At 35.3% G+C, this 23,587-nt stretch overlaps 1 protein-coding gene across 1 annotated transcript in view; it reads right to left on the bottom strand.

Annotated features, from left to right (window-relative positions):
• LOC111051144 overlaps positions 1-23,587 on the bottom strand; it is a 502,268-nt gene that overhangs the window by 394,584 nt on the left and 84,097 nt on the right. The window contains exons 13-14 of the mRNA XM_039438199.1: positions 22,568-22,822; positions 18,862-18,994 (exon numbers count right to left, since the gene is read on the bottom strand). Of these exons, the coding sequence (XP_039294133.1) occupies positions 18,862-18,994; positions 22,568-22,822 (388 nt within the window). The remainder of the gene's footprint in view (positions 1-18,861; positions 18,995-22,567; positions 22,823-23,587) is intronic.

The following is a 23,587-nucleotide window of genomic DNA, read 5'->3' as shown; positions in this document are numbered from 1 at the left end:
ATAATTCCAACTCGACGCCAGAGCTAAGCGGTTTGTTACGGCTGGCGGAAGTCAACGTTTCTAATCTCAACTTCAGTAGCTAGTAGCAGTTAGTAGCTAATGTTGAAATACCGAAACCGAGGATGCGCCACAGAAAATCCAACGACAACTTCCCTACAAACTCGCTGTTGATGACACAATGGAATTCAGACGCTGAAGTGCCAAATGTCTTCAAATCTGAGAGCAGCCCTACATTCCAGTTGAAGCTTTCAACAACCACATCAAACTGAATTCATGAAAGAACGGGAGATTCAATCAAAGCCAATCATTTGTGTCCCGAAATTCAAGCTGTGATTGATATAATTGAACCTAATTATCGACGGTCTTTTGAACCATTTCAGGTATTGTTTCAATCAAAATACTTGAAAAGAGAAATATTTTGTGGGATAATAAGGTACACATATTCATAACGGCAAAAGTCTTTATCAAGTATTTTTCTAAAAATAATGTGGAAGTGATCTATTCTTCCCTTATCAAATGGAAATCTTATCCTAATCCTTATCGAACCAATATTCTGAATAGTTTTTATCAAAACTAAATAAGTGAGTAGCGAGTAATTATTGGCTCGTCTATGGAGTTTATTACACAGAGTGAGTCATATGTATGGAAACCCTTCAATAAACTGAAGACTGTTGTAGATTTAATACTGTAAATTTCAGGATAAGTTATTGGTCTACTCTACCAATCGTATAAGTCGAAGGTATTACCCTACCTTTTGACGTACAACTGAATTTCAATCCCTCATAAGGGGGTGACTTAGGGATTGTAACTCAAATATTCTAAATTAGAACACACATTGTGAGGTACATCATTTTGTAGGCTTTTTCGAAACAAGAAAGATAACATCAATTTAAATTTTCTATGATACTTGTATCCAAAATGGCGGCTGATGGAAGTTTTAGTATTTAAGGAAATGAGGGGTTGTAAATCAAAAATTTTGAATGTTGACTTCCTAAGAAATAAAAGATGACATCAATGGAATGTTATAGATGTTACTTTTATCCAAAATGGCGGCTGATTGAAGTTTTAGTTTTTAAAGAAATAATTATTGATAAAGTTCAATCATCAGCCATTTTGGATAAAAGTAACATTGAACATTTTTATAGATGTCATCTTTCTTGTTCCAGAAAGGCCTTTAGAATATTATTATTATTATTAGAATGATGTACCGCACAGTGGGTGTTTACATTTAAAATATTCTAGTTACAACCCCCCTTATGAGGGGTTGAAATTCAGTTCGTCAGAAGGTAGGTATTCGACCAAAAACTTATCCTGAAAGTTACTATTATATCTACAACAGTCTTCAGCTTATTGAAGGGTTTCCATACACATGACTCACTCTGTATCTAGTTTAATAGCTAAGAATTACTATTAAAAGTTTTTGAACTTCCAAGGAGGCCTATCAGAATGCTCAAATGAAAAATATGGAGCAACCAAAAATTGTGCACAAACTTAAATTCAAGTTTCAAGTAGCTCTATCGAAATACTTGGATATACATAGTAAATTCATTATACTAGTACCAAATACTACTAATCAGAAGTGATGATTTTCTGCACTGAATTGTATTGATTTTCTTCATTGATTATTGTTCGAACTTTCTAATCATTCCAATAGAAGTGTCGAAGGAATATCATTAGTTATTATTCTACTGTTGTTGCAAATATGGAGATTAAAGGTATTGAATAAAATGTGATGATATTATTATATTGTGTCTACTCTACACAACTAATTTGATTGCTATGGATTCCACGAGATTTAAATTATGAATTTCATTAAAAAACTGAAAACGATTGAACTAGTTCGGTTCACTAGCTAACTTTCGTAGTATCATTAACGATAATGACTATCTGGAATTGAAACTTGTTTTCTGAGAGGGACTCGGATTTTTCATGGACACTGCAACTGGCCAGAGTAGATTCAGAAGATTGATGATCTGGTTTTTTTCTCACACAAGAAGTGAGTGTGAGGTAAGAGGTCGCTCTGATTCAGTGCGTTAAGACAGGAATCAGAGACTGAACTTCCACAAGGGAAAAAGGAAACAAGAACAAAACAAAGAGTGGAGCCTGATCACTATAAGAGTGTGGATAGTGTTGTCAACGTAAGAAAAAGTAGGAGAGAAAAAAGGAAAAGAAAGGAAAGGAAGAGAGAAGAAGAAGAAGAAGAAGAAGAAGAAGGAAAAGAAGAAGAAGCATAGAAGAAGAAGAAGAAGAAGAAGAAGAAGAGAAGAAGAAGAAGAAGAAGAAGAAGAAGAAGAAGAGAAGAAGAAGAAGAAGAAGAAGAAGAAGAAGAAGAAGAAGAAGAAGAAGAAGAAGAAGAAGAAGAAGAAGAAGAAGAAGAAGAAGGAGAGGAGAAGAAAATATGAGGGAGGAAAAGATACCAAAAGTAAAGAAGAAGAAGATAAGAAGAAGAAGAAGATAAGAGAAGAAGAAGAAGAAGTGAAGAGGGAGGGAAAGATATCAAAAAAGTACTGCACTGGAGATCAGGAAAGAGTCGTGGAAATAGAATGAGAGACAAATTGACACCTCAGGACCCAAGTGGGTCAATTGCTCGTAGCATTAAAGGAAACTTGACAAACAGTGATAGAAATCAATTCTCGGTATATGAGTGACATTCACCATCAGTTGATCATGAATAAGCCGGGTGGGAGCGTCCCAGTTTGTCGGAATCTCAGTTCGTCAAGCTCCCATTGCATTCAGAAAGCTAATTGGATGTACCAGTATTAAAGTATCATATATTTAATTGGTACCGTATTCAAATAATTCAATAGTAAAAATCTGGTGTGGTACACTCACACAACTTTCCTTGCTCATATTTGAAACAACGATCAGACTTCTGTGTATGTGTATGAATATTTTTTTCAGAGTACTTTTTCCTTTGTGTAAATTGTGAAATTCGATGGATTTTTTCAAAGTCGTCAAAACAGCTGTTCTACAGATGAATATCTCGACTATGTGTTCTTTTTATGAACTGCGCTACCTACCTACTTCATGCACGAGAAGGAGGTTACTAAGTCCATTTCTCAAGGATGGGGGTGGACCCCCATCAGTTTCTCAGAACGGAGACTCATGCCAGTTGATAGAGCTAATAAATAACTATACAGGGTATGAATTTGAAAAAAATCGGTCAAGTTTTTTTTGAGAAAATCGTGAAAAACATGGTTTTTTAGTAATTATCCGCCATTTTTCAAGAATATAACGGAGCTCCTGCAATTTTCCCAGAAAGAAGACTCATGTCAGTTGATAGGGCTTATAAATAGCTATCCATGGTATGAATTTGAAGAAAATCGTTAGAGCCGTTTTCGAGAAAACCGTGAAAAACCTGGTTTTTGGTCATTATCCGCCATTTTTCTCAAGATATTACGGAGCTCATGGAATTTTCCCAGAAATGAGACTCATGCCAGTTGATAGTGCTTATGAATATCTATCCATGGTATGAATTTGAAGTAAATCGTTAGAGCAGTTTTCGAGAAAACTGTGAAAAACATGGATTTTTAGTCATTATCCGCCATTTTTCTCAAGAATATTACGGAGCTCCTGAAATTTTCCCAGAAATGAAACTTATGCCAGTTGATAGGGCTTAAAATAGCTATCCATGGTATAAATTTGAAGAAAATCGTTGGAGCCGTTTTCGAGAAAACCGTGAAAAACATGGTTTTTTAGTCATTTTCCGCCATTTTTCTCAAGAATATTACGGAGCTCCTGAAATTTTCCCAGAAATGAGACTTATGCTAGTTGATAGGGCTTATAAATAGCTATCCATGATATAAATTTGAAGAAAATCGTTAGAGCCATTTTCGAGAAAAACGTGAAAAACATGGTTTTTTAGTAATTATCCGCCATTTTTTCCGCCATCTTGAATTGAATTTTATTGAATTTCTTATTGTCGGGTCCTCATGGTATAGGGACCTTAAGTTTAAAATTTCAAGTCGATCGGTTAATTAGGAATGGAGTTATCGTGTTCACAGACATACACACACACACACATACACACACACACACATACACACACACACACACATACACACACACACACATACACACACACAGACCAATACCCAAAAATAATGTTTTTGGACTCAGGGGACCTTGAAACGTATAGAAAACTTGAAATTGGGGTACCTTAATTTTTTTGGAAAGCAATACTTTCCTTACCTATGGTAGTAGGGCAAGGAAAGTAAAAACAGCATATTGTCATTTGAAATCAAAATCTTCACGCCCAACTCATCCTTTCACATTAAAACATTCATAGTATCATTAACGATAATGACTATCTGAAATTGAAACTTGTTTTCTGAGAGGGACTCGGATTTTTCATGGACACTGCAACTGGCCAGAGTAGATTCAGAAGATTGATGATCTAGTTTTCTCCTCACACAAGAAGTGAGTGTGAGGTAAAAGTCGCTCTGATTCAGTGCGCTAAGACAGGGAATCAGAGTCTGAACTTCCACAAGGGAAAAAGGCAACTCTGACAAGAACAAAACAAAGAGTGGAGCCTGAATCACTATAAGAGTGTGGATAGTGTTGACAACAGTAAGAAAAAGTGGGAGAGAAAAAGGGAAAAGGAAGGGAAGAAGGAGAAAAAGAAGAAGAAGAAGAAGAAGGAGGAGGAGGAGGAGGAGGAGGAGGAGGAGGAGAAAAAAAGATGAGGGAGGAAAAGATACCAGAAGTAGAAGTAGAAGAAGAAGAAGAAGAAGAAGAAGAAGAAGAAGAAGAAGAAGAGGGAGGAAAAGATACCAAAAAGTACTCCACTGGAGATCAGTAGAGAGTCGTGGAAATAGAATGAGAAACAAATTGACACCTCAGGACCCAAGTGGGTCAATTGCTCGTAGAATTAAGGAAACTTGACAAACAGTGATAGAAATCAATTCTCGGTATATAAGTGACATTCTCCATATCACGTTCTCAGTTGATCATGAATAAGCCAGGTGGGAGCGTCCCCGTTAGTCAGAATCTCAGTTCGTCAAGCTCCCATTGCTTTTAGAAAGCGCATTGGATGTAGTATCTTATGGTACTGTATTCAAATAATTTGAATGGAAAAAACAGCATATTGTCATTTGAAAGCAAAACCTTCACCCCAACTTATCCATTCACATTTAAAACATAAATAAACATAGCATTTTAGGTCATGGTACTTTTGGCAATCATTGATTCATATCAGTTGATAAAGAAATGATTCACTTCAGTTTGCAACAGTGTAGCTGACTATACTTGATGAACTGATACACTCCATGTGTATCAGCCTGGAACGTGATGAAATGAACAAATTTAACCAACTCCCCACTTGTTTCACTAAAGAAATAGTCATATAGGCACTTGATGAGCTGAGACGGCCTGAAGGTCATTGCTGTAGAAAATATATCAAGTGATAATATTTCTTAGTTGTTGTTTTTCTTGTCAATAGAGATTTTTTGAATAAATGAATATATCAGAGTAAAACTGAGATCGTGAGGAACTAAGAACCTCCCCGAAATGATAAGTCACCGAGGAAAAGCTTGTATTTCAACTACGGAGTAGAGAACAACTTAAACCACTCTCCTTATTTCCTTATCTTCTACTTGAACCCAGCAAGAACTGATAGTACTGGCCGTATCAGAAAAGAGCAACTTGGAACTGTCGCTATATTATTGGCCGAATACGGAGAGAGTCACATGGAAGTTTCAATCAATCATGTGAGAGAGTAGGGGGAGCTTGAAAGGTGTCGCAAAAGAGAATGTAAACTTTCAAGGTCTATAAATAGAGGTTTTTACTTCCAAGGTTTAAATACAGGTCATGACACTCGTGTTCCTTATGGAGCGGCCATTATGTGGGGTCTTTATGACGGTACATTTGAAATTCCAATCTGTTCATGAACAAAATCTTGCATTATGATTTTTAAAAACAATATTCTGGTTCAGTTAATATGTGAATTCAGGTTATCGATTTTTTAATAATGAAATTTCAATAATAAATGGTTCAACAATTCATTTTTCTATTATTAAAAATTGTTTTTATTCTTGTAACTCATGATTCATAAGGCATGGGACAAAAGGCTAACCTCAAAAACAGTTTGAAGTTCCCAAAAAATTAAATCTAAAAATCAACAGTTCAGTTCCTACTTTGGATCTAAATATCATTATTCTGTTTGAAGAATTCACTTTACAATTCAAAGCCAAGCAATATTCCTTGCACAATATATAACAAAATAACAAAATAACATAATAACACATCATGTTAATCAATATATAATGATAACAGCTGATAAATTTGAAAATTGGTGAACTAGAACCCGATAAAATGGCGATTTTGCAATGCATCTCGGGATTGTGTCATGACCTGTATTTATAGACCTTGTAAACTTCAACCAGCACGTGCTGCTATCTGATGAATGAATCAGAAAACAGTCACTTTCAACCAAGGTGAAAGTGGGCGGTGCTTGGAGGTGTGTCTTGGTGTCGTAGTAGGTATCAAACTCTGGAGCTTGCTTGTCATTGGACCGTCATTCCTAAGTTTGGAATGTATGTTGGTAATGTAATATTGGTAGTAATCAACACAGAAAGTTCTTGAGAAGCCTTCTTCAGACTAGTTCTTATAGTTATTTTATCCCATCAGCATTGATTAATTTGGTGATAAATTGAATAATTTTTGTTCAAAACTTGATACTTGTTCATTTCAACAACTGTAATATTGAAATCATAAACAACTGATATTGAATGATCAACTTAATTTATTTCAAATCACTAGAGAAGGCAGAATGAGTTTGCTTCTTCAATAGTAATATTGAATCCCTTTCATCTACTTATATTTCCTCGTCTTGTCTATGTTCTCCTTTTTTGAATCCTTTCCACTTCAGATAACAAAATAGACTTTAAAGAAATATGTCCTGACAGATTCAAGCCATTGGATTGGTTTCATATATGAGATTCTAATCAAATTCAACAACAATTAAGTTTTAGCATAAAGAAGGATAGTCATCTACTCGAAAGTACTATCCTCAAAGATAGTATCTTTCCTCTATGGTTATAGGCAACAAATAGAAAAATTATAATAATGAGGATCAAACTCACTTTGACTGACTGACTAGGTGAGTTTTGATTGTAGTTCCCAGATTATCAACTTCATAAATTTAGTTTAGAAAAGAAAGTTACCCGAAGTTGGATAAGTATGAATTCACAAGCCAACTTTGAACCGGTATTATCGATCAAAGATGCTATCAATTCTATGCGAGGGCCATTTTGAACTTAGATGCTCCACTTTTTACCGCCAATCCATAGTAATTCTGGCCAGCCTTGAGTTTTAGTTTCACTCGATCTCTAACCAGTTTTCACCGGCAAAAATCTAACATTTGGAACTGGAGTTTTGAATTAATGTCCTCAACTAAGTAATATTAATAGGGCATGGAATTTGACTTAGACATTTTGATCATTGACTTTGACTGATGTTCATCATCATAACAAATGTAATTTATAAAAATCAACATTGAAAAAATGATTGCATGGAATGCTAGTAAAGAATGGCTCATATTACTAGACTTGATATCGTAAATTATGGGAATATTATTCTGGAAGTTCAATTACGTCAACCCAATTAATATATGTGGGTACTGGAGTTTGAGTTTATTGATCAACGAATATCATATTTTATTATCATGGCGCATACTACTTTACGAAGAAGCACATATACTTGATTCAGCTCTCGATAGCTCACATTATTATGTACTGCATGTACACATCCAATGTTCTTATGTACGCCCCAATAAATGACCTACCTACACATACACCGCTTGAATCACCATTTCCATCAATTTTTATAAACATTCCCAAATATAACACTACATTGCTGTGAACAAAATGATAATCCAATTGATACTCAAAACTCAATCAACAGGTTATGGATTTTATAATAAGCTTCAATTTTTTATAAACTGACAATGTTCTCTCTTCTTCAATTGAAACTGTAATAATAGTTTTATTTGAAGATTGCTTTGTAAAGAGAGTCAATTCTTCTAATATTGACATGTCGGAATACAGTATATGACTACGGTAGTAATCTGATCACCTAAAGTTGAGAGAATAGTGTATACGTTGTTGAAAGGAGTTATGAATGTACACACAGAACGTATAGTGGTAATTCGTGATTCAATCACAATCAACAAAGACAGCTTAAATGAGAATGACAAATCCATGACAAACCACAGATAGACCACAGATCAGGTTTCTCGGAATGTGGTTATCAATAAAGAACAATAATAAAGGAGTATAATGAAGATAGTTAAAGTCTATGAATATAATTTATAATATAATTTGTATTATATGCCTCAGTCTATAAATACCTAGGAAAATTCATAGTTTTTATAGCTAATCTTACAAATAGAATAGAATATAATAAATAAATTTCTGTTCTCTTGTAGAAGATGTAGGACCTTATAAAATAAACCTTCTCAATCTCCTATGAGTATACGAAATATTGATTTATTCACGTCACTATTATTGAGTCATTTTCTTCAGCAGGCTTCTGATGTTTCTTTTTATCTACTTCAGCTCAAAATTATAAATAGTGAGTAGTAGCATACTGTATGAAAAATTATAAATACCGTAGCTCAAACTTCCAAACATTTTAGAATTGCACATAGATAATGACGGTGGGTTGTTGAGTTTCATTTTGATTTGCTTAATTTATTGTATGAAGTATAAAATTTGAGACTAATGAAGATTTATAATATATATGCATTAACAAAAGTGATTATTTCAAAATATTTCACATTCCACAAACATAGATCACCTTTCTTGATGAGGGTTTTCTTCGAATTGTTATGAGGATTGTTCGTTATCAATTAAATGATAATTTGTTTGTTAGATTAATAGTATTCAATCGATGGAACCAAATTGAGTAAATTGATGAGTTTGGAAGTTCTATGCTCTATTACCGTACTGGAACTAGGACTATCAAATACCCTAGTACAAGAGGATGAGATCTAAATTGATTTTTGAAATTGAATTAAGAGTGAGGTTCATAGTCAATCCAGGGACAACAAAGAACAAAAGCCACTCCAAAAGTGGCCACTTTTTTCCAGCTCTGAATCAATAAGCCACATCTTGGTCGGTTGGCAAAGGAAGAGTGCGTTCTGGGAAATAGGCTACATTGTCAGTGGCTTTATCGGATGGAATTGGCTTGTCAGAGAGATTAAGTGGAAGCTGGAGAGTCGATGGTCGATTCAATCGTTGCTATTGGGGTCGATGGGTCGATGGTGGATACAATCGATGCTATTGGAAGGGTCGCGATTCAATCCGAACCCGTCATTGCCCTTTTAAAGGGCACTGATTTTTTCGACAGATTTTCTGCTAGTAAACTTTGCCATGGAGTCATACTCGTATTCTGCCTTTGAAAACACTGCTTGAAATATTTGATAACACTACAATGGATAACTCAAAATTCAAGGGATAGTTGATAGAGTTAGATTCCAGCTTCAGATGACGTTTAATGTGATACAGTAGATGAGTTAGTTTATGGATAGTACATGGATAGGCTAACCTACTAATTTTCTATTCTCATGGTAGAGTAGATACATGAGTAAGAACGTTTTAATTCCATAATATACTAAAGATTACACTTCAAGGAAATAGTTTGAATCTACATTATTCAGTTGAAGAATTGTTCAAAAACTCACAACTCGTCCAATTTTGATTCAGATAAGTTGATGTATGATGTGAGGTGAATGGAATGAATTTATGATGATTCCTGATTGGATAAACAAATAATTTCCATATGCGGTCTTATAAGTACCACCTTGAGTGATTTGTTCCGTTTACTTGATATTTCTTGATGATCTATGACACAAAAAAGAAAATGATCTTCCTCTGTGTCTATGTGCTTCTGAGAGCTCATATTATCGCTTTGTATCGTGATCGGATGAAAAAACTAGATAGGTCCCCAATAAAAAATCTTGTTATCATTGCTTTCCATGAATAATTCTATGATTATGTCGGATATAATAACTTGATTACAATATATTATGTCATAGGGTTATTATTATCATATCATAACAGGCTAGTAATAGAGTTGAAATGTTGAAATTTTAGAAAATTAACTTGGAATGCAATGGAATAGATAATAATTATTCATCCAGTTCTTTAACTTCCTCATCAAAACATTCATTCTATTTCGAAGGTGTTTCAAGTTCAAAAATCACCTTAACCTTCCTCACCTGCGAAACGTCGAAACTTATAACTCCCTTATATCTGATTTTCAGTGGAATTCAACTCTATCATCATCGATAAACTGATATGAATGAGCTGATAAACTGATATGAATCACAAAGAAAATTTGTTTTCGCGCATTGTGATTTTTTCCGTATCATGGATAATAATAACATTATTGTTAACCTGAAGATAAGAAACAAACAAGTATTCCAAATAGATTCCAGTGCGGATATAGTCTATTATCTTGACTATATCAAGAAGATTCTATCTGGATGAACTCAGTCTGACAGTTCTCTTATTTGTAGTCGATGTAATATTATTTTAATCTTATTTTGAATATTGATCTAAATATGTACCTTCCATTTTAATCCAACTAGTGTATCGTCATCCTGGGAATAAGCACTTGACACAACCGCTCCCATGCCACATGACACACTCAATATACATAGCGATAACACAATACACTGAACACAACACAACACATTGCCTTGAACCCGACGCGGCAAATCACTACCTGCGTTCCCACAGTATTGTGAGCTACTAACTAGTAACTACTAATAAGTGAATAACAAGAAACGAGTTCGACTGAATGAAGACGGAGAAATCATAACGGCCTTGGCTGATTTTCTTCTTTTAATGTGAACCGCCTCTCCTCGCCTGTACTCTGCACTAGGTGATGTATCGTACGCTAATCTTGACTCTTGACTGGTAAGGTTATTCCGACGAGGTACTGCGGTTACGAAACTAACAACCAACTCTTGTAGGTTCTGGTTGTTGGGCAAATAGTTTGTACAACCAGAATAGTATAGTTTGAAACTGAAGTTTAATTGTAATCTTGTTGCATAGTTTCTGCTGCATTTCTATTGAGTACTTTCTTTCACATTTGTCGATACTATTACAGATCATATTATGAATATGATTGGGATCGAACTAAATGTTTGGCCCCTAAACTATTCTATTTCCAAATTTTGATAACACAGCCATTCTATTTCTTTATGATACAACTATAGAGAAATAAAATATATACATCCATTCACACCTCTGAATAGGGCTACAACCTTTTAGAGGAATATACATCCTTTTCTGAATAGGGCTACTTATTCAGAATAAAAATAGAAATAAAAATTGATTTTTAATGTGATAATCACTTGAAAATGGCATCAATGTTGGAACATGTTGTTATAGATTTCAAAAAAGAGGACTGAGATTCTTATTTTTATTTCTATCCATTCTCACTTGTATATTTTTTGACATAAATATTGACTGAATAAAGATATATTGTTATAAACGTACTGGCAAATACAGTACTATTTACTTCAATAGTGTCAGCATTGTTTGAAGTGGAAGAATTTATGTTATTCATTGGGAATGCTGCCAGTTTAAAGTGAACTTTCTTTAGTTGCATTTTATCGGAAACAAAGATATTCACTGGACTGGATTTGTAGGGCGCTGATCTTTGAGAGTGAGATGACATTTCAGGTGGCTCAAATTTAAATTATAACCATGACTCTTATTGGAGTTATGATTTGAAGTTTCAAAAGTTTTGGTGATTTTCAATTCAAATTCCAAAATGATACTTTCTCACTCATACCTATAATATTATAGGTTCACATTATAACATTTTTCAATTCAACACCAAATTTCAAGATAATATATTATATCCTCTATCGCTGTATTTTACTATATATCTCTGTACGACTGTATGCTTTATTTCTAACTAATTCAGATTATCAACTATCAACTCATGTGTAAAAGATCTTCTTTGTTATCCTGATGAATCAATAAATTAATAAATAAATGTTTATTTCCAGAGAAACTTATACATCAATCACAGAAAATATTATATAGATAAAAATTAGATTTATTAAATAAGGTAATCAATATAAGAAACTTCTTCATTGTGTGTTTGTGTGAAATATTATCTGATTTGAGATGCAGAAAACATAAAACTATCACCAAACATTACATTTTCTCAATTCTTGATGGAATCAAATCGAATCAAATTTATTCATCAAAAACAATTACATTACAAATTAGAATACTTTATCAATTAATACAATTGAAACAATGTAGTTTTTCATCATTCATTTTTGAATCATTTCATGTTTTTATGAGAATAATATTTTCAATGTAATGACTTTATTCTAAAGTAATCAGAGTAATTCACAAGTTGACATAGTCATGAAAAAGTAGTATCCCTATTCTCAAATAATGAATTAACATGTTTGACCAAGTAATCTATTTAGAGTATACCAGCAAAAACATACACTCTTTCAGCAATTATCGTCAGCTAATTAAGACACAGCTCCACGACCAAAATACCCGAGTAGCAAAACAAATGGAACGTCCTTCAAACTAGTAGGTAATACACCTGTTGAATACCGGCCCACTCATTAACTTTCGACCAAGCGGAGGTTTAAATTTACATGAGCCTCACTAAATAACTCAGCCATTCCTGAATAAACGTCGTTGTCCGTCGAAACATCATTCACTTGAATGCGACCAGCTCTCGTAGGCTATTCAATCTAAATTCCTGACAGATAAATGATTGGCACATACACCGAGTGACAGCCACTGTACTAGATTGAATGGGAGTCTGATAAATACCCGAGTATTCGTTTCTACTGTCATTTATTCTCATTAATCTTAGCCGTATTTCAGGAGCGAAACAGCAGTATTTGTATTCGCGGTCTAGCGTTAAACTCTGCAACTGACAGGTGCTTGAGAGAAAATGAGTTATAAGAGCTCTGGCGGCCGAATGTTAATTAATCAAATCGCCTTTTCCGAAAACCGTCGACCTTCTTTTAATATTAGCCAAGTGTAAAGTAGGCTACTAAGCTATCAAGTACAGAGTTAATTCGATTCTTCTGGCCATGATTTTTACTGAATGAATTCAGCTGATGAAAAATTTTCCTCAATATTATCCTGAATGCGATTATGACTTGTGAGAAGAGAAATAATCAAAAAGCGGTTGGCGTATGGGGAATGAAGTATTGTATTTTGAAGAGGGCTTTATTTGTTTTGGAAAGGTAATTTATTTCTGGTCAGCGCTTCTGAGCCATCTCCTACATACAATGTAGATTCTGGTTATCAGGTATTCTTGTGGAGAAACAAATATTATATTCCAAAAATACCTATACAGAAATAGTCTGATAGCTAATAGAGATTCACATGATGGGTCAAGCCAGAGATTAATTTGTGCCGGAACGCAACGGAACGGCGTTCCGGTACCTCCCAGGGCGACCGGAACATATCGGAACGTACTGTAACGTAGTTGCAGCTAGAAATATCACAACTCACGTCCACACGCATGTGAATGAGTAAATATGACACAATAATGGGAAGGGATACTCCGTCTTTTGAGTTTGAGGATCAACTGTGGGTTGCGTGAAACCATTCAAACCTTCAAGGTTTCTTCATTTTTTAGGTCGTGTTTATACTTCACAGTTTAACTATATGTCACTGTAAGATTTTCGTTTGATTACCATTTAATTTGATCAAATCTGTATTTGTTTCACGTTAAACTTGATTGAAAATTAAAATAATTGAAAACAGACTTGAAACTGGGTTTTAAGGCTAAATTTAGAGAATTTTTCCGGGAGTGGGCCCCCGGACTCCCTTGCACTGGGGGGTATTCCATACCCCCCGGTAGTCGGGCCAGCCAGAGTTCCGGCACCTGAAAATTTACAAATTAAGCACTGGGTCAAGCAATGATAATTATCTTGTTCTGTCTCAGGGACGGCGGCAATGGAGTGAGTCAATTCTCCAACGAGCTTGATCTGTGAAAAGGGCTCTAGAATATTATTTGAGAATTATTTGAATATGGCTGGTCACCACGTTCCAAAGTTATCCGTCAACATAAAATCTTGATGAAATCCTTTAACTATGGAATTTCCATCTAGCTGTTAACCCTGTTGTCAATATTTGCAGTAGCAGAAGTCTTCGGAGTGAATTACAACATTTAATTTAGATTTTCGTTCAATAATAATAATCAAACTAAGGACTCGATATGATAGCTTCATATTAGAATAATTGAAAACATGTTTGTTACATCATCACTATAACTTGTTGATAATAAATCGGATTATAGAGGCTGGAATTGAATTTTTCTACATTATGATGAATTGAGTTTTTGACGAAATGATATATTTTCATTTGAGACTAAAAGGTAAGCCGTGCTCCGCAAGGGTTTCATTAAAAATTTGACGAACTGAAAACTTGAAAACTTGAATACTAGAAAATAGGCTTAAAACCATCCTCGGAAAATTGAATGAGAATAAGAATAATTTTATTCCTCCAATGCATAAACACTGCTATCAGAAACGTCAATTCGATAATGATACCATACATAGCTTCGGGTTATGTATAGATTGAGAATCTATGCGCAAAATTTTAAGCAATGCAGACGTGATAATGCACCAATCGTGAATTTCTTATCCAGTACGTGTATAAGTCAATTCTTTCCTTTATTATGTCATAGATGAACATTCAAAAGAATATTACTCTTGATCATTGATGAGCAAGATAGGATGAAATACTTGAACAATACAGCTGAATCAATTTAGTTCATATATCCTTGAATAAAACGTTAGGCAAACTGGCTTATTTCCATGATTTTGAAAAATTTGAAATGTGTCCAGTATAATACTTGAATCATATTTAGTATAATCAAATAACATGCTATTTTTAATATAATAGTAATGTATGTCACGTATCCTACTTCCTATAGCACTTCAGATCCGGGTTAGCCTTGGCTGCCTCAATGATTTAGAGCAGTGGTCGCCAAACAGTCGATCGCGAGCTACCGGTAGCTCGTGGGGTAGTTTATGGTAGCTCACAGAAATGCTTGGGTTGTCAACCATGCATTGAGAAACATGACTACAAAATTTTGTATTCCTCAAAGATATGAAGTTGAATGATTTAAATTTGCAGCTTCAAGGGAAAGATAAGGACATCGGTGGAATGATTTGAACTGTAAAATCGTTTTCCAAGGAGCTTGAGATGTGGGAAAAGAATGTCGTCCAGTTTGAATATAAACACTTTTCCAGTCTGAAGAAAATCAGTGACGAGAAAAATCCTTCATAGCACCTCAGCAATAACCAATAATACGTTACAGTTCAGAGTTGAGACAACAGTTTGATCAACGATTTCAAGATTTTAAAAGCATATCGAATATGGTACAATACGTCAACTCTCCTTTTGTAGAGATCGATGCAGAAGTATTGCAGCTTTTGTTGTAAAAACTTTTGATGGAGATCTTTCAGGCTTCAGTTGAAATGGAATTTGTGGATTTTTAGAATGATCTTGTCTCTCAGATCACTTCCTACAACTGGAAATATTTGGCCTCAAATCCCCAAAGAAGAAATATCCAATTATTATTAAAGTTGCATTGAGGTTGAAAGCTATGCTCAGCTCTACCTACTTGTGTGAATCATCTTTTTCAAGTATAAAATTCATAAAAAATCGATATAGGAACATTTTTTGTACAACTGCATCAGGATGGCGGCTACAACGTACACTCCAAACATCAAGAAATTACTTGATCGCCAAAAAGAGTTCCTCTGCTCTCATTGAAATGTACATTTCAACTTTTGTTATACTTTTTGCAATGAGATAAGTGGATTTCAACATTAGAAATGTATCTTTATGGGCAATAAAATATACTTAATTATATATACTTAAATATATTCTAATATTGCTTGGTAGCTCACTAGAAGATTTATAAATGCTATTCTAGCTCACAGACTCATAAGTTTGGCGACCATTGATTTAGAGCATACATTCACCTTTCTCAAATAATTCAACAGAGAATGTAATAAAAGAAACATAAGTTAATCAACCGCTCCTCCAAGGTTGGACTAAGCAATTTAACGTCCAATATTTTATTCGCTTCAAATCTTCAAAATAGTTGATCTTACTCTTCCAAAGCATACTTTGAAAATATGTAGCAGGTCTATTATGTTAATTGCTTAAACACTATAAACGATGCAACTCCATAACTATTTCCATTTCTTCATAGAATGAACTGGTTTGTCCATTTCGAGAATTTTAATAAAGAATGATTCTACGGAGGATGACAGAACATACTCATGATACCGATAAACATCAGAGTGGCTATGTAATGTAAGCCACGCCTTAAAATCCAACGAGCAGTCTCATTGGATAATCACTTAAATGTGACATAGACATTCTCAAGTTGCTTGTTTCCTATTGGTAGTGAGCTGTGAGGGTGAATGGCGACTAATCATCCCACTGACCAATCAACAGCTCCTTGGCTTTGGAGACGTGACCCTCCCACTTAGCTACTCTTACATTAAATTTCGATGTCATTCCATATAACTGTGAAAAGCGTAACGATAGGCATGTAATAAAAGGAGTGTTTTTCTATCCCACGAGAAACTTAACTAGGGAAGTTTGAATTCGATTATTTCAGCTGGAAGGCCAGGCTAGGAGTTTCTATTCACTAAAAATTATCTTTGTGTTTCTGAAGAGTTTAATCAGATTTCTATAGTGAACTTTTTAGAGGGTAGATGATATGAATGTTATTAAAGTAATGTACCTCATTTTAAACTAAATACAAAAACAATTAATACTGAAATACAAAAGCTCTCATGATATCTTAATCATCTCTTCAAGAGAAAACATAGACTCAGATTTTCGCAATCCCACGAGCTATGAACTAGATATTTGGCAAGAGATTATCAAATTAATACTAACTAGCAATCTATTAATGAGTTTAAAAACAATTTTATTCGCATTTCCATATTGATTGCGAATTAGTTCTTGAAACTAACTGAATTATCTAGGATGTTAAGTTATAGTTCTCCTAAAACTGTTTGGATCAGAACTGAATTATGAACTGTGAAATCAATCAAAATATATTATTTGCTTGATTTCCCAGTCAATTATATTGGAAATTATACTGAGTTGAATCTATATATTTTCATTGCCAGTAGGTAAGGTAGGTAGTGAGCTCGAGGTTGAGCCCATTGGCCAGGTCTATTGGAAAATTCAGCTTTTTGATCTTCATTTCCAGCCTCTCACTCTCATTGCTGTCAGGTCCATGCCAAGCCCACTTCATAGAGCCATCGTTTTCTTAGTCTGCATCTCTTTCTTGTACCTAGCATCCAACAACAATAGTATATTTCGCACCTAGAGCAGAAAATGAGATTTTTCCTGCTCGAAATCGGTTTTCAAGTCCGAGGCCATAGGCCGAGAAAAGCCTAAAGCCGGGAGAACCGGGCTGAGAGCCGGGAAAACATTTTTGCCCGTGGTGGGAACGATATTTTTTGCCACACTACAGGTATTGCTGACAAAATAAATAAAGAATACAAAATAAAGAATAATTGTTATCGTACCTATCTCTTGATTTTAGTGGTAGAAGATTTGCAGTCAGGAATTCAGATTCTTTTATAATTTCACTTGGAATATCACGGGCGTCGTCATCTTCAAACATTTTTGCAAATTTGGAATGCGCTAATCAACAATAAATAATTGAATAAAAATGGTTGTGAATGCTGAATTAGTTTGATTCGGAACTCGAACTGAAATCATGGCGACTTTGAAAAAGAAAGTGGACACTCGCCCGATCTAGCGGATGACTTTTTAACTACGGACTTCCAAGCGGCTGGAAAGAGAACACTTTCTGGCCTAGACCGGAAAAGAAACCTGTTTCTCACGTCAGACGAGAGTCGTCTGCAAACAAGGTCTTTCAGATCTACGTAGGGACTGGAAAACAGCTGTTTTCTGTGCAGTGTGGCGAAAACAACTTTTCTTCATTCATATGTCGTTCATTCTGTGATTCCGATTCTGAGTCAGGCAATTAATTATTAATGGAATTCCTCAACTTATTAGCATAACATCTAATCAATCTCATCCACAATTCCCTATTTTCAATTCAGACTCGCCAAATTATCTTTATATTACAGAATTTCACTCTCGCTAATATTGAGTACATTTCAGGAGTTCTATTAGTGTTTATGATGCACCTTTATCTGTCATCACATCTGAAAGTCTATTATTATCTTCGCTTATAGCCTTAATAATTTTCTCCCTCGGGGGAGTATCACCCAATGGCGAAGTTGTAGCACGTTCTAAAAGTTTCCCTCAGAGAGGAAAAGTTGCACTTTCATCTGTGGATGTACAGATTATTCAGTCTCAATATACCACTTTAGTTTTTAGATATGGAAGTAAATATTCAGTTCTACTACTGCACTTTTGTCTTCAGATGTGCAAATAACTAATTGGTCCAAATATAGGAGGCTACCACTTTTTCCCCTGGATGTACAAAAACTATTCAGTCCTCCAGCTTCATTTTAGTTCGTATTGACTTTATATATATATTTCCGATTATTCTAAATACGGTATCTCACCAATGTGAATGTCTGGGGTGCCTGACGGAAAATGGGGATATTATATTCGACGCAGACTACGTCCGGATATTTGACGACATCAAGACTAATGACGACATTTTTTTGAGATTTCAATTCAAGGAGGCGTAGCAGCTGAAGTACCATTTCAAAGATGAAGGGTGCGTCCTTGGGTTTGGTGAGGGGGTTTACACCGCTGTGGATGCACATGATAGGCAAAGTAATTCAGTACAGAATGTGGATTTCCATAATTGATGAATAGGAAAGTAGTGTCTTACCTCAGATGAAGTCAGGTAGCAGAGCCGTGAGTCGGTGCTCTCAATGGACGCCTGCTGTACGATGCCATAGCGCGTCTCCCGGTCGCTCATGTAGTCCGACCTCAAGCTGTCCTGACGATCGAACATGCCCCGACTGCCAAAATCAAAATTGAAATTTATCATACATAATGACACATATCACACACCACACAACATGACACATATCACAATGATATCAACATTACAAATTGCATCCTATCAAGGATAGTTTAAATTAATCAAAAACAAATATGGATGGAAACTAATAAGATATTGCATTATTTGTTCAAACGCTGGTGAATATATTTCATAATCGATAAATATTGAACAAATATCCAAATGTAATAATTGCATTAGTAGCATTTTGTTCAATTATTACGAAAGAGATACCTTAAATTCAGATTATAAAAACATTGAACCTTCACCGGAGGTATATAAAATAAGGAATCCTCTTCATAGACACCGCAAGCCAATGAATAAAAGTGGACTCCCATATATCAAAATATCAGTGACAGTCGTATTTTTTCTTTAGGGCAACTTTTAAATATAAATAAAAATATGAATCTTACTACCCTCAGATTTTAAATAGCTGTAGTACCCGAAACATGTTGTGACGAAATAAATTCAAAGAGGGTACTCAGATCTATAATTTTATACTATAAATCTTATATTTTATATTTTTATTCACAGTGACAGTCGTTACGTATCAGTCAGTTAGTCGTTTAACGACCAAAATGGAGTCGTTAGGTCATGCCAGAGGCCCTTAAACTAATCAGGTACGATCTGAAAACTCTGACACCAGACCTGAGACAGCTAGGTCTCTCAATATTATAACTTTTTATTTCTAGTGACAGTGAAAGTGACCAGCACAGTAAAAATCTACTACAGTGGTATACTTTAATAGATTTATTATTTGACATTATAAGGAAATTGAAACGTCCTTGTCAAATTCTTATGTTAATGTTATGATATTTCTAGCAGAAATCAGTAGTGGGTTTTTGTAGATAGCATGAATATTTTGCTTGATTCCAATACTCTACCATAGCCGAATATAGCTTTAAAAAAGCAACCCCGTTATTTTTCAACAACGTCTTTTGAATCTGGATAAAATGAGCTGATAAAATGGAAGCAAAAGCTTTCACTGCGAGCGCATAATTAGTCATAAAACTGAGAAAAACTTTTCCTCTCATTCAAGTTTTGCAATAAATAAGAGTCGGATATTCCTACATAGAGAAACTATCTGCACCAGGTTAAACATAATCGCGGAATAATTTATCTGCAACTGAATTGTATTTGAATGATACTTTCTGTTGAGTCAGATAGCAGCAGGTATTTTGTTTATTATAGGTCTACTCTTCATTTGATACGGTAATCGCAGTGATTATTTCCGAACAAATTGAGGCAAAGACTAATCAAAAAGCGAAAAATTGAAATTATCAATAACGTGAAGACAACCCACCTTATTTTCACTGAAATTTGATCATAGTTCTGAATTTTTTCCAGTTAACAAAATAATAATAGAACTCCACACATAAAGATAGACAAGACGGAGTACTTGCAAACAAATAGTGAAGTCACGCAGAATCTTAAAGTAGACGATGACGTTGAAATTAAAGGCACAGATAAATTTAAATACTTGGGTTATACTATTGGGCAAAGCGGGGGTACAGATGAAGAAATGAAGAGAAGGCTAGGGCAAACTAGAAGTTGTATAAGACAACTGCATCCCACAATCTGGAGTAAGAGTATCCACAGAAAGACCAAACAGATGATATTCCATACAATAGTCGGAAGCAAAATGACATATGGTGCAGAAGTATGGGTGACGAACAAGCGAAGCAGGGGTAAGATTCTGGCTGTGAATGGAGTATTGGAGAAGGTGTTGCGGGGTCACCAGGTTTGATAGAGTACGAAATGAAGAGATTAGGAACAGAATGAAAGTTCAATCGAATATAATGAAGTTGATTGAGGACAAGAGACTGGTATGGTATGGGCACGCGAGAAGGGCTAGTGCAAGTAAGTGGATTGGAATAGTGACGGATTGGAGCCCATTGGGTAGACGGAAGCTAGGGAGGCCAAGGCGATCTTGGCGAGACGAGGTGGACGACGCCATGGAGGCTAGAAATCTCACAGATGGGGAGTGGAATGACCGACAAACATGGAAAATCCGACTAAAAGAAGGAAGGCGGTGATTCACCGTAAAATCCTATTAAAAAAAAATGATGCCAACATGAGTTTTTGCTTCTGCGTGGGTAATAAAAAGTTCAAGGCTGATTCTGATTTGATCAAACGTCCATACCTACCGACGGGATTTGAACCCGTTACCAGATAACACTAGCAGACTGAAGGGTGCAACGCCTCAAGCCAGTTCTATACACATAATTTTTTTGCCCTTGTTATAAATTAATTAACTAGATTAAAAGCAACTTGGCAAGCACATGAAAACACATCATGTTAGCCAAGCTATGTTCAATCCAAAATAGTTTATAAGAACAGCAAAAGGTCGTACAGTACACATCCTGTAACTTTGGCTCCGTGACTTTGGAACAGCATATAGGCACGGTATGACTCACGGGGTAATATTCATGGCTTTGCAAAAACATCAAACATCAGACTCCAGAGCCTCATATACCTAGATTGAGAAAACTCCCTTCAGAGCATCTTTGAAGGAAGCTCCCTACACACAAAGATTCTTCATGAATGAGCAAGTTGGAACCTTATCACCAACAATGGAGAGAGCATGTTGAACGAATGTCAGCTGATAGGTTATGTATCTTTTCAGATACAATGCGTTGCTTTCGAGAAGATACAAAAGAGCATATGTTGCTTATGAGAAGATATATTTAAAAAAAATGTTTGATGTTTTTTAATGGGTACTATTGTAGTCTAGTGGTCCTCCGCCGAAAGGCAAAGCTACAGGACCCGAGCTGTATGTCCAAAAATCGATGTGTGTGTAACTAGACTTAGTCGTCTGGCCTATCCTGGCAATACTAAGTATCAGAATCACTGCCAAACCTTATACGCAGTTTTGACAATAATAGTATCATCAAGTCGTTCACATTCACAATGGACTAACAGGACATCACCTCCACAGCAACAGAAGGTAATGGTCTTGACATTGCATAGAAACTGAAGGTTTTGATAATATGTTTGATCATTTTTTGTGAGTGTGAGATTGCAGATAAAAGTCTGCAGCCTGAAATTGCATGAGACCTGTTAATATTTTCATTTTTTTGTGGGATTGCAGATAAAAATCTGCAGCCCGGAATCGCATGAATCTCCAGGTTTTGATAATATGTTTCATCATCTTTTTGTAGGATTGCAGATAAAAGTTTGCAGTCTGAAATCACATAACTTAAAACCTCTAGGTTTTAATAATATGTTTCATAATTCTTTTGTGAGATTGCAGATAAAAATCTGCAGCCTGGAATCGCATAAATCTCTAGGTTTTGATAATATGTGTCTTCATTTTCTTGTGGGATTGCAGATAAAAATCTGCAGCCTGAAATCACATAAAACCTCTAGGTTTTGATAATATGGTTTAGACTATTTTGTCTTTGTAGGTTTTGATAATATGTTTTATTTGATTTTTGTAGGTTTGCAGATATAACTCTGCAGCCAGATGCCTTAGCAAAGTGAACCAGCTGCGGTGGTGAAGACACGTTGAAGAGTTCAGTGACATACATACCCTTGATCGAAAGAATCAGCGCGATTGCTCTTGTAACCGCTGTCGCCGAGGCTTCCCTCATGGCGCAGAGAAGGCAGCGAGTCCCAGGGCGAGCGTTTGTGCCCTCCGAGGGGGGGCGCATGCCCCGTGGCCACACTACTGCTCGGATAGTTCGACACACTGCCTGAGCCCAGGGTGGAACTACCCGAGCGCCAACCGTCCGAGTGACGGAACCATTGCGCACGCGCAGATTCGCCCAAACAGGACGCGCAACGACTGCAAGCACACAGCGAACACACACAGTGACAAGGATGATGGTGAACGAGAGGCCAGAGAATGATCAGGAATACATAGATGTGATTATAGAGTACATGAATGTGATTGGAATTAAGAAAAAGTAAATGTTTGTGATTGTATTTCGAATAAAATAGAAACATGATTATTAATTGTATTTGGGATAGAGTAGAGTGCATGGAGTGAATAGAGTAGGCTATATGGAATTAAGATATTATTTTATTTGAAAAAAGCACATGGTTGTGATTGTATTTTGGATAGAATACTGTACATGTATTATTAATTGTATTTGGGATAGAGTAGAGTGCATGGATGTGATTGTATTTAGAAAATAGTATATGGATGTGATTGTATTTTAAATAGAGTAGGCTATATGGAATAAAGATATTATTTTATTTGAAAAAAGCACATGGTTGTGATTGTATTTTGGATAGAATACTGTGCATGAATTATCAATTGTATTTGGAATAGAGTAGAGTGCATGGATGTGATTGTATTTAGAAAATAGTACATGGATGTGATTGTATTTTAAATAGAGTAGGCTATATGGAATAAAGATATTATTTTATCTGAAAGGAGCATATGGTTGTGATTGTATTTTGAATAGAATACATTAATTATCAATTTCATTTGGGGTAGAGTGGAGTGAATGGATATGATTGTATTTAGAAAAGAGTACATGTACATGTACATGAATTTGGTTGTATTTTAAATAGAGTAGGCCACATGGAATATAGATGTTACTGG

The sequence above is a fragment of the Nilaparvata lugens genome, chromosome 11 (genome assembly GCF_014356525.2).
Source record: "Nilaparvata lugens isolate BPH chromosome 11, ASM1435652v1, whole genome shotgun sequence".
Classification (NCBI taxonomy): Eukaryota; Metazoa; Arthropoda; class Insecta; order Hemiptera; family Delphacidae; genus Nilaparvata; species Nilaparvata lugens.
The sequence above is the reverse complement of the archived record's forward strand: the minus strand, read 5'-3'. Positions and strand labels throughout refer to the sequence as shown.